Source organism: Fundulus heteroclitus, chromosome 15 (assembly GCF_011125445.2).
Source record: "Fundulus heteroclitus isolate FHET01 chromosome 15, MU-UCD_Fhet_4.1, whole genome shotgun sequence".
Classification (NCBI taxonomy): Eukaryota; Metazoa; Chordata; class Actinopteri; order Cyprinodontiformes; family Fundulidae; genus Fundulus; species Fundulus heteroclitus.
Window position 1 is genome coordinate 662,969 of NC_046375.1, and position 11,656 is coordinate 674,624.

The window sequence follows — 11,656 nt, forward strand, 5'->3', positions numbered from 1 at the left end:
AATGCACCAAACTCACCTGAAGTAGAATTCTTTAGTGTCCCATAGGGCCGGTTCTTTTGCAGCAGAGTCTTTTAAGTCTATACTAGGGTTGTTTAGTACTAATTTGGTACTGGGGCATTTAAAATGGTGTTATACTGGGCTCCTTTGATAAGCACCATCACTTAGTGGAAAGGGGCGGTCGGTTGCGTCCTGCAGGGCGCAGGGGCTGGCTAGAGGGGTCCCTGGGGCTCTGGGGGCACTCGGAGTGGGGCGCCTGGTGGGTCTGACCCAGGGGTCTGTTGCCCCCATCTGGGCGGGGCTTGGGAGGCCTAGGGGCGGCCTACAGCGGCCGCTTGCGGCGCTCTTGGGGAGTTACTGACCTGGTAGCTGTACTGCCACTTGGTGGGTCCGGGGGTCGGTGGTCCCTGGGGTGTGCCGGCCCCTGGCAGGGCCTCAGGGGTTCGGGTTCCGGGGGGTATGCCGCCCCCGACAGGGCCTCGGGGGTTCGGGTTCCGGGGGGTATGCCGCCCCCGGCAGGGCCTCGGGGGTTCGGGTTCCGGGGGGTATGCCGCCCCCGGCAGGGCCTCGGGGGTTCGGGTTCCGGGGGGTATGCTGCCTTCGGGCAGGGGCCCCCGGCGGGGCCTCGGGTTCCGGGGGGTATGCCACTTGGGATCTGGGCCAGCGCGCCGCCTGAGTGTTTGCCCCTGCACGAGGCCTCTGGTGTGCTGGGGGGCCTCGGGGTCTGTTGAGCTGGTAGGGGGGCATGGACTTTAACATCTCAGGGCAGATGCTCTTCCCTTTCTTTTTGGGTTGGCACTCTGCTAGTGGAGGGGAGGGGAGGGCGGGAGGAGTAGGGACTAACCCAGCCTTGATGTCTATTGTTGCATGTATGGTGAGTTGTTTGAATGTTAGTGTTGGGGAGGGATTACATCTACGAGTGGGGGGTTGGGGTGTGTGTGTGTGTGGATGTGGACGTTTTGGACATGGACATCATATATGTAGACGCCGCGTCGTTGGGTGAGAGGCGTGCTGACAGAGCGGCCATCGTAGGTCAGACCAAGCTGCAGTCAGACAGAATACACGTCAATTCAGGAAAATGTACTTTATGTTTTCAGACACTCTGAATCCGGTGAATTCTCAACCGATTTCCAGATAAATTAGCTGACTGAAAACGTCACCCCTTTAGGGGCTACATGAGATCAATTGATTGAATTAAATTACTGTCTAACTTAATACATCATTTCAAATTTTGTATTGACAGTTAGCAAACTTCCAGAGCTACGTCTCAGGAAGCCCGATTTTTTCTTTGCTTATGGGTGCACAAATAAATGGACACTACAAACTACATCCTGGGGAATTACCTTTTATAAGTAAAATTGTCTGATAGATAATCCTCTGCTTTACAGTTAGTTTTTCCCGGCATAAACACAATATGTGCTAATGGGTAGAGAAGTACATTGAACACCCTGATTTCTGAGACATGTGACTGAGGATATATATATATTGTTTATAATAATATAAACAATATATATTGTTTTTGCTATGATTTTGTAATCTCTTTGATTCTAAGATGCATTATTCATTTTTTGTTGATTTGTTTTCCCTCCGCATTGCGGTTTGTATTATATCATTTTTAAATTTATTGGCATCTCTGCTCTCACTTGTCTGTATATAGTTTTGCTCTTATGTAGATAAGCGCTGTTGTTATCACGTACTCTTTAAAAGTGTCAGATGGTCACTAATGAGTATCTGTTTTTTTGTACAGTTTAAAGTGTCATTTGTAAATGTATTTACACATGAAGTAGGAAGCTACCCTGTTGGATCCGATTGATAATTATATTAATATATAACTTAGTATATATATATATATATATATATATATATATATATATATATATATATATATATATATATATATATATATATATATATATATATATATATATATATATATATATATAAAATCCAGTTTAAATAGTTTTGGTTCTGAATAAATATGTGTAATCTGACTGAAATGTCACGATCATTGTGAACATATGATTGTGGATGGCTCGTGCAGGCTGGCTAGCCAGGGTCCCCCCTTTAATTTTTTTATTTTATTTCTTTCTTTTTTGGTAAAGCCAGGAGGCTTCGTGGGTGGGTCGCGGGGGGGTTCGGTTGTAGGTGTTGGCTCACGGGCCCTACCGCCTCTCCCTGGCCCCCGGGCTATGGTGGTGCCGGGGCCCCCTTCTCCATGGGTTTCGGGGAGCGGGGGTGCCTATTGGAGTCAGTAGGGGAGCTGGACTGCAGTAGGCCCCCCAGTACTTTTCTCCTCATCCCCGGACTCCTCCCCCTGCCTGCTCCATCACGCTGGCACACTTGTAGGACCTTGGGGAGTGGGGGTGTTACTGGAGGTTGCCACTTTCTGATGATGTCCCTCACCCCAATTTTATTATGCATTTTAGACATTTTCACAACGCACATACATGTAGGCCATGGTATGGGGGGGGGGGTGAAGACATCTGGGGGAACGGGGGGCATATGTTGTTTGAGCCTCGCCTCGGATGGCTCCATTCACCTCCTCTCGCATTAAGACATTGAGGGTTCTGGGCAGTTGGAACGGGTGCGTTAGCACCAGCTACCTTCCGGAGGGTGGGTGGACTGTGCCGGACACCCCCTTCGGTGCTCCCGGTTTTGAACACACTTGAAAACAACATGCAACAATACAACATCTGAGCGGGCGTAGGGAGGATCGGGGGTCTTTTCCACACCCCCGTTCTCCGATTGCGGCACGGAGTCTGGGGCCTGGAGGAAAAGCTGGCCACAGGGTCCGGGGTCTTGGCGGGGGGTTGCTGTGGGGCCTAGGTGGCTTGCCGGGACTGGGGCTGACACCTCTGCTCTCCCCAGAAAGGTGTGGGGGGAGGGGTGGCTAGGGTAAGGTGGGGGAGGGAGTGGGTTTATTAGGTATTTAGGGGGTCAGGGGCGTTCTGGTTGGGTGGCCCGTACGGGTCGTGTTGGCCCCCTCCCTGGGGGGCCTGGGCCGGGTGTGGGATCGGGAACTGGCAGTCGGATAGTTGGATTATGGTGTGGTGTGGTGCCCCCCCCTCCCAATTTGGGATTGTTGGATGTGGGTGTTATGTGGAAATGTGTGTACGGCGTCGTCCCCTTCTTTTCTTTCTTTTGAAAGTCTGTGTGTGGGGAGTGGGGCACTAGGGTGGGAAGGTATGAATGAGATTTATTTTTTAAAATTTTTTTTATTATTTTTTTTTACCAGGTTCGGGTCTAAGTTCAATTTTCTTGAAATTAGTGTTTTTGTGCTTGATTTGAGCAGGTAAATGAGATTATCTGCCAATGGAAACAGTAGTTTTACCCCTAAAATATGGTAATTAGATATAATGCACTTGAAATAAGTGACTTTCAACATTCTTCATTGTCTCTGCGTGTTACCGTGGTGAAAAACCTTTCAGGACATAATGTGGCGTTGAGTTCACACAACAAACGGACAACAAACACGTGTACAGCTTTGTTTTTGTTTTGTTTTAATTAAAAATGTGTCTAAGGATGACAGGATCTATGCACTTTTGACTCAGCAATGGGATTTTTTGTGTTCTCTTCTCTTTTTATTTGAACAAAGTATCACAATACATATCGACACACAACAATAAACACTAAAAGAGAGAAAAACAAAAAACAAATTTTCAAGTTTAAATCAGGACTCCAGGCTGGAAAAACTTAAAAACCCAGCAGCTAAAGTTCCTTCCTGTGAAGCTGCTAGTGGCTACTTCTGCTCCCAGGAGGGAAGGAAGACTAGAGACGACATTTAGCATCTTTGTTGCTACACTTAAGAGACTTTTCAGACCCCTCTGGTGATTTTATTTCAAAAAGTGACCAGCAACAATGGCTTTTAGCAACTTTTATTTTCCCCTCCGAACCAACTGGGCCCGCCTGGTGAGAATGCTTAAGCGCTCTGGATGGGTTACCTTCATGGACACCTCCTGGACCAGGTTCCTCTGATCGGGGTTATCCAAGGGAACGCTGTTCTCCGGAGTCCCGTCTACCACCAGTTTCCCCAGCATGGTGCCGCGCTCCCTGATCTTTTTGGTTAGGCAGCGAGTGTCGATACCTGGAAAGCAGGAAAACAGCTTTAAAAGCCTCGATTTTATCAGCCTTACTTTAAAACAGGCGTGTCCAAAGTGCGGGCCGGGGGCCATTTGTGGCCCCCCCACTCCCCCTACTGCGTTTAAATAAAGATTTGCTCCACCAGCATAGGTGTCTGATGCAGATGGAAGCTTTTAGTTTTTAAATCAGGGCCAAATTATTACAGAAAAGTTCAAATCTTACAATAGAAAATGTTAAGTTCAACACAAAGTATTCAAATTTTAATAAATACACTTTTGACATCCTCTTTAATTTCATTGTAGCGTCTATCCAATGACATTTAATTACTCAGATGCAGACTTTGGTGCATTAAAATCTGCTTTGAATTCAGTTACACTGGTTTTAAAGAACTACTGACCCAAATAATGTTCATATGTTGCTAGACCAAAAAGAGTCAATTATTCAAAAAAATTTGCAAACTGGACGACCATCTTTTAACGTGACAAATTATTTGGATCTACAATGATTTACACATTTATTTCCTACAGAAAATCTAATTTATTTACTTAAAATTATATTTTGCAGAGCAGGTAAAAAAGTTAGCATACATTTTTTTTGGTTTAAAAGTTTTTTTTTAGTCATTCTTTGGCTCTAGAGTTCCTTTGGCGTGACATTTTTGGCCCATGTATAGAAAAGTTTGGACACCCCTGCTTTAAACTTTGAGATGGGAATGAAATCTCCTGACCTTGCAACCCGGGGATGCCGTGCTCTTTGAGCCACTGGTCGAGCGACTTCACCGAACTCCAGTGGCTGGGATTCTCCGACAACTCTCCGATAATCAGAGCCGCAGCGTGAATCTTGTTAGATTCAAACCACTGAGGAGGAAAAAAAACGTGAGAATAAAATTAATGTGGCGTTTTCGGTCCGATTTAAGCCCACTTCAGCGGTTTTATTTCCGCCGCTTACCGAGCTCAATCCAAACTCCCCCTCCTCGTCGTCCGGTACGCCGTAGTTGCCGATGAGAGGGTAAGTGAGGGTCAGCATCTGGCAGCGGTAGGAGGGGTCTGTAAGGGCCTCAGGGTAGCCCACCATGCCCGTCTGGAACACTAAACACACAAAAAACCTTCCTCAGCAAGACCCCAAACTCACTCTGCACTGCAAAAAAGGACTTAAAAATAAGTAAAATGTTCTTAAAATTTGTTTTTGTCTTTGATTTGAGCAGGTATATTATATTATCTGCCAATGGAATGAGTATTTTGACCCATAAAATAAGATAATTAGACATCCTGCACTTAAAGTAAGACGATGGAGATGGATTGTTCCTATTTTAAGTGCAAAAATCTTATTCCATTGGCAGATAATCTTATTTACCTGCTCAAATCAAGGACAGATACACTCATTTTAAGAAAATTTTACTCATTTTTGGTTCCGTTTTTGCAGTGTGCCTCATCCACGTCTGTGGACGGGGTCAACGTACGGCTCAGGTCTTCCTTTCATTTCATTTCACAGACTTTTTTTTTCTTCCAAACTCTTGATAAATAACCCGTACAGAGTTCAAAGTTTGTCTTTGGGCTTCAGATGCTTCTTATTTTGAGCGCGGCAGCCTTTTTTTTTACCCTCAGTCCAGCTAAATAGCTCGTTATGAGCCGTACACTGCCAAAACAGAACTAAAAATAAGTACAATTTTCTTATGAGTATATCTGTCCTTGATTTGGGCGGGTAAATAAGATTATCTGCCAATGGAATAAGATTTTTGCACTTAAAATAGGAACAATCCATCTCCATCATCTTATTTCAAGTGCAGGATGTCTATTTTTCTTATTTTAGGGGTCAAAATACTCATATTGGCAGACAATCTTATTTACCTGCTCAAATCTAGGACAAAAACACACATTTTAAGAACGTTTTACTTATTTTTAGGTCAGTTTTTGCAGTGTAGATGTTACACGTTTGATTGACATCATCTGTGCAGATGAAGCTCTGCCCTTCAGAGGCGAAGAGGCAGATCTGAACATAAGAGGCATCGAGTCGCTTTGAACGTCTCAGGGGGAAAAGAAGAGAGGCTGCTGCCTACTTTCCCAGTCTAAAAGATTGGGAAAGTAAAATAAATCCAGGCCTGAGGCTGAGATTTAAACGTTAGCATTAGTGACATAAAACCTGATCATAGTAGGGCGTAGGCCAGTGGGGCTTTTGTCAAATGACGTCAAACGTTGAGCCGAACAGCTTAAAATAGTTTGAATAGTCAAATAGTGAACAGGTCCGTGCTGAAAGTCGCCTCCGCAGACATTATGGCCGCCATAAAACGCAGCTGCTGCGTCGGTTTCTGCCGGAGAGACCAAACGAAGGGATTTTTTTTTATTAATTTTCCTAAACACCAAAGGATTGACGGGAAATGTCAGTGTTGGGTACGAGTTTGTGACCGAGACGACTTCACTGTGGAAACTCTGACCAAAGACGCCTCTGTGAGCTCTCTGCCTTCCATCGGTGGTGAGGAGTCAGACGAGACACCAGGTAGGCTAAATTTCTCTGGGTTTTTTCTCAGCGGAATGAAACCATCATACAGATACGGCCGCGCGATCGATTTAAAATCAATTATTTCCAGATTTACAAAGTTTGTAAGATTTAATTTTTGGAAAATGCGGATTTTACTTTGCCAACGCACTCATTGGGCTTCCGTGAAGAGAACAGCAGCAATGCTGAATTCATGTTTAGGGAAATATATTATCAAAATATTGTAAAGAGGAAACTTTTACTTAGTTTTTTTAGTTAGTTTGAAGTTCAAGTGACGCGAGGCTCATCGTGTAAAACCACTGGCAGCAAACATTTTGTTCTAATTTCATTGTTTACGACGGCAGGGCCGCCATCTTGTCGCGTTTTGAATTCAGGACAACTACAAGATGACATAAAAGCAAGTTTTTAAATTATTTCTTTAATTTTTTTTTGGTGAAACAAAGAGGAAAGAAAATCAATTAATCGGGCTTGTTATAAGAAAATCAGATTTTATTTTGAGGCCATATCGCCCAGCCCTATACGATCCATGAGGTGTTCATGAGCTTCATTCCTGCATAGTCCGCCTATTATAAGCAACTTTGGGCTTATTTTTCTCTAAATTCAGTCGCAACGTTCGTTGAGTTGGTGATTATGGTTTTTTTGGGTTTGTTTTTTGAACGTGAAGTCACTTTTTTTTTTTACAACTGAACCCCTCATCATGGAAGATTAGTAATATTATTTGTGTGTCTGCAGCGGTGAGAAGGGACGCAAGTGTCTGATTAAAGCACGTTGGTTGACTTAGAAACTTTAGAAAATAAGCTATTTTTTTCCCTAGTAAGCCCAATAATAATTTAAAACACAGGCCTGTAAAAAGATGTTTTTTTTCTTTGTACTGGCTGTAATTTTACGCGGATTCAGCTCGTTTCCCTTCTCACATTTGATCCGTTCTGTGAGAGGACAGCCTCTCCTCTCTTTGGGCTTATTTTGAGACATCTACGTTTTAACCAGCATTTAAGCTTTTCTCTGCTGGGTTTCTTGATTGAAGCGGGTTGAAATGAAGCTCGGTTTGTACTCTGCTTGACCGAACGTGACGTCATTTGAGAGAAGCCCCACTGCGTGATAATTCTGGCATAGATTATACCAGCAGGATAATTATTTATACCATTATAACTATTGGGATTCAACAATCTCTCCAATGTGAGATCAATAAAGCTCATCTTATCTTAACAATGAAGGAAAAGGAAACTTAAGATTGCCACAAGGATGTAAGCAATAAAAACAAAAGATGTGGCCGGAGTTGAATAAAACCCAATTATTATATCAAATTTAATGGGAAACTTTAAATCTTTGCATTGCAGCTCAGTCTGGGTGTGGAGGCGTGTTCTCAGAGCATGTTGTTGTCAGGAAATGACACCTTCCCAAGCATGCTTCAGATCAATCTCACCTCATATTGGTTGACTGGATTGCGTAAACCCAACTATGCCGTAGTAAAGGCATCACAGCCGGGGGCGGAGCCACTTTCATCTGTGATCATTACCAACAATGACAAGATAAGAGAGTTTTCAGGAGCTGACTACCTGAGGAAAGCTAAATAGTCACAACAGGGCTGCCAAGTGTCCCGGGATGACCCGCGTTTCGAGCCAAACTGAAACATTACCCCTTAATTCTTGTTTTTTTTTTCCTGCGTCCTGCAATTTGTATTAGTAAATGACTGGGGGCGCTGCTCGCCTCACCTACACCAAAACATAGACATCATATACGTAGACGCGTCATTGGGCGAGTTCTGCCTATGCTGCGATGCGTCAGAGCGTCCGCCATGTTAAATGTGGCAAATCTGCAGTTACTCAGTCACTTAAACAGTATCAGAGGGACTTTAATCTCAGAATATACTTTGTATTCATAGTATTTTTGTTTTTTGTAATATTACAAGTTTATTTTCGTATCCCTTTAGCTTCATTCTCCTGAATTTATTCTCGTAAAGAATAAAAATAATTAAAATAATCTAACCTGGCCCTATTACTCCAGGAGTGAAATAATTCTGCAAACTGTGATTATTCTGGAAATGTTCCCTCTTAATTCTCATAATATGACGTTTTTCTCATAACATTATCACTATGTATATTTATGTCTTTTTATGTGTTTTTTTACTTTAATACCACTTTTGTGTTTTTTCTTTCTGTCTTTTTTTTTCTTTATTGTCATAGGTCTTTTTTTTCTCATATTAATAATTTTACCTCTTTAATACTCCCCCAAAAACTCTGTTCCTAAAGGTTCACATGTGACACGGTTTTATGAAATAATGAAGACCACAATGTTTAGATTTAACAAATTGATCCTTATATTCATAACACAGACACACAAATATATATATATATATATATAGATAGATAGATAGATAGATAGATAGATAGATAGATATAATCTTGACCTATAGTTATATATAATCACAGCTATTTATTTGGCTTATTTATAATACTTGAAAATCTATATATTCACATCTATGTCTAAATACAATAGTCTGTACTGTATGCAAGCTAAAAACCTTGAAAAAGAATTGTCTTGCACAGCTTTTTTTCTAGTGTTGCCACTCTGCAGCTTTAGTGTGTCCAGTTTTGCAACATGATGCAGCCTTATTGTATAGAAGGCAGATACAAGTAGTGAAATCAGCCCGAATACTTTTCCATGCAGCACAGGAATGAGGCATCTTCTCTGATCCACGTTCACTACAACAGAACTTAACTTTTTTTTCTGCCACATACAATATGGCGGTGACGTTGACGTGCGAACCTGCGCCCAACGACGCGTCTACGTATAAGATGTCTATGCACCTAAATACGACAATCACGTCGAAGTAGAAAGCGCGCCGCAGGCTTTGCGTGTCCGGTGGATAAGCTCAGCACCATACCCACAACCCTACCCCGGCTGTCCGGTGTTCTGGAGGTGCCGAACCGGCAACCCGAAGTCATTACATATTAATTTAAGACAATATGTCGCTTTCAGGTAGCTTGTGATTTCCAGTTACTTACCAACTTCCCCAGAAACAGACACGTTCGCACCAAAAAGTCGGCCCCTAAACCTTTCTCCATCCTCCAGAATCAAAGTAGCCATAGTAGCCATTTCTTCCCCCATGCTAAAGCTAACTTAACCGGTTCGCGGTTTGGAGAACGGTCCCCACGTGAACTCTCCTCGCCACGCAGCGCGCGAAGATGCGAAGGATGAAAGCAAAACGCGGATAAAGACAAGGTTTGAGAGTCAAAGGGGGTTAGCTTAGGCGCGCTGCCGCGTTTCCAGCGTCCCCGGGAGGCAAATAAATAAGAATTAAAGCTTAGCTGGAGAGTTTGATGGGTAGATGGGCCGGAAGGCTGGCAGAAAAGTGTCCCACGCGCGCCGCCAGCAGCGTGGAAGTCGGCCCGCGGTGACTGCACGAACGTTTGACGCAAAAAACCGGAAGTGACAGTTCCGGTTGAAGTTTTCAAAATAAAATTAAAGGTATGACCATAGACATAATATATATGTCTATATATATATATATATATATATATATGTCTAATATATGTCTATGGGTATGACCACTGAGCTATATTATACACTGGAGTGCTAATCACCGTCTGTTTGAACGAGTCACTTTGAAGCCACCAGCCGCCATATTGGTACTCCCTATTTCCCCCCAGTAACTAGGGAATATGTGCGCTACAGCATCTAATAACAAGGATTTTCTCATGTTCAGGGGGGGCTTAAGACTTTTAAAATGTCAAATGCCATATAGTTTTATGTTATGTTCTAAAAATATCAAGTACTGAGAAAGTCATGTGCTGAAATATTTTGCATTTTATTCATTTAAATATATATGTTTAACATTTATAAATATATACATAACAATATACAAAAACATATATGTATACATATACATATATACATATACACATACTTATATATACATATATATATCTAATATGAATAACATGTAAAATATTTCAGCACCTAATTTTCTAGTAGTTGATAGTGTTAGTACATCCACTGACTGTGAATTACCTGTGAAACGTTTTCACACAGCCAGAAAACTGCTTGTTGTTGCAACCAAATCCTATGGGATTCTGTGAGAGTAGGGAGGAGCAAGATGGCGGCCAGTGACTTCAGTTTTTCGGCAAAATCAGCACTCCAGTGTATTATATAGCTCAGTGGGTATGACTAAACCAAAACCACTGAGCTATATTATACAGTGGAGTGCTAATCGCCCGCTGTTAGAACGAGTCACTTTGAAGCCACCAGCCGCCATATTGGTACTCCCTATTTCCCCCCAGTAATTAGGGAATATGTGCGCTACAGCATCGAATAACGAGGATTTTCTCATGTTCAGGGGGGGGCTTAAGACTTTTAAAATGTCAAATGCCATATACTTTTATGTTATGTTCTAAAACTAGCAAGTACTGAGAAAGTCATGTGCTGACATATTTTGCATTTTATCAATTTAAAAAAAAAAAAATATATATATATATATATATATATATATATATATATATATAATATTATATATATATATATATATATATAACATTTATAAATATATAAATAACAATATACAAAAACATATATTTACATATATACATATATACATATACACTTATTTATATATACATACATGTATATTTAATATGAATAACATGTAAAAATTTTCAGCACCTAATTTCGTAGTAGTTGATAGTGTTAGTACATCCACTGACTGTAGAATTACCTATGAAACGTTTTCACACAGCCAGACAACTGCTTGTTGTTGCATCCAAATCCTATGGGGTTCCGTGAGAGTAGGGAGGAGCAAGATGGCGGCCAGTGACTTCAGTTTTTTGGCTAAATCAGCACTCCAGTGTGTTATATAGCTCAGTGACCAAAACGCACTAAACCAAACTGAGGTGATGGAAATAAAACAAATGACATAACAGAGCTTTAAAAAATACAACAACCTAAAGTATAAACATTTGCAACGTCTGGGTTTTGTTGTCCTGCTGTTGCTACCACACAGAGTGCACTGTAGCAGAATCTGATTTGGAGACCCAAGCCATCCTTCACATTACTGATCACAGAAATAGCTTGTTGTGGAAATATATAATCAGTT

General features: G+C 42.0%; 1 protein-coding gene across 1 annotated transcript in view; it reads right to left on the reverse strand.

Annotated features, from left to right (window-relative positions):
* The window catches only part of cad (carbamoyl-phosphate synthetase 2, aspartate transcarbamylase, and dihydroorotase), a 57,198-nt gene extending 47,225 nt beyond the window's left edge, over positions 1-9,973 (reverse strand). Inside the window, exons 1-4 of the mRNA XM_012882551.3 lie at positions 9,573-9,973; positions 5,023-5,162; positions 4,802-4,931; positions 3,939-4,081 (exon numbers count right to left, since the gene is read on the reverse strand). Coding sequence (XP_012738005.2) covers positions 3,939-4,081; positions 4,802-4,931; positions 5,023-5,162; positions 9,573-9,675 — 516 coding nt within the window. The 5' untranslated portion in view covers positions 9,676-9,973. The remainder of the gene's footprint in view (positions 1-3,938; positions 4,082-4,801; positions 4,932-5,022; positions 5,163-9,572) is intronic.
* Between the last annotated feature and the right edge of the window lie 1,683 nt (positions 9,974-11,656).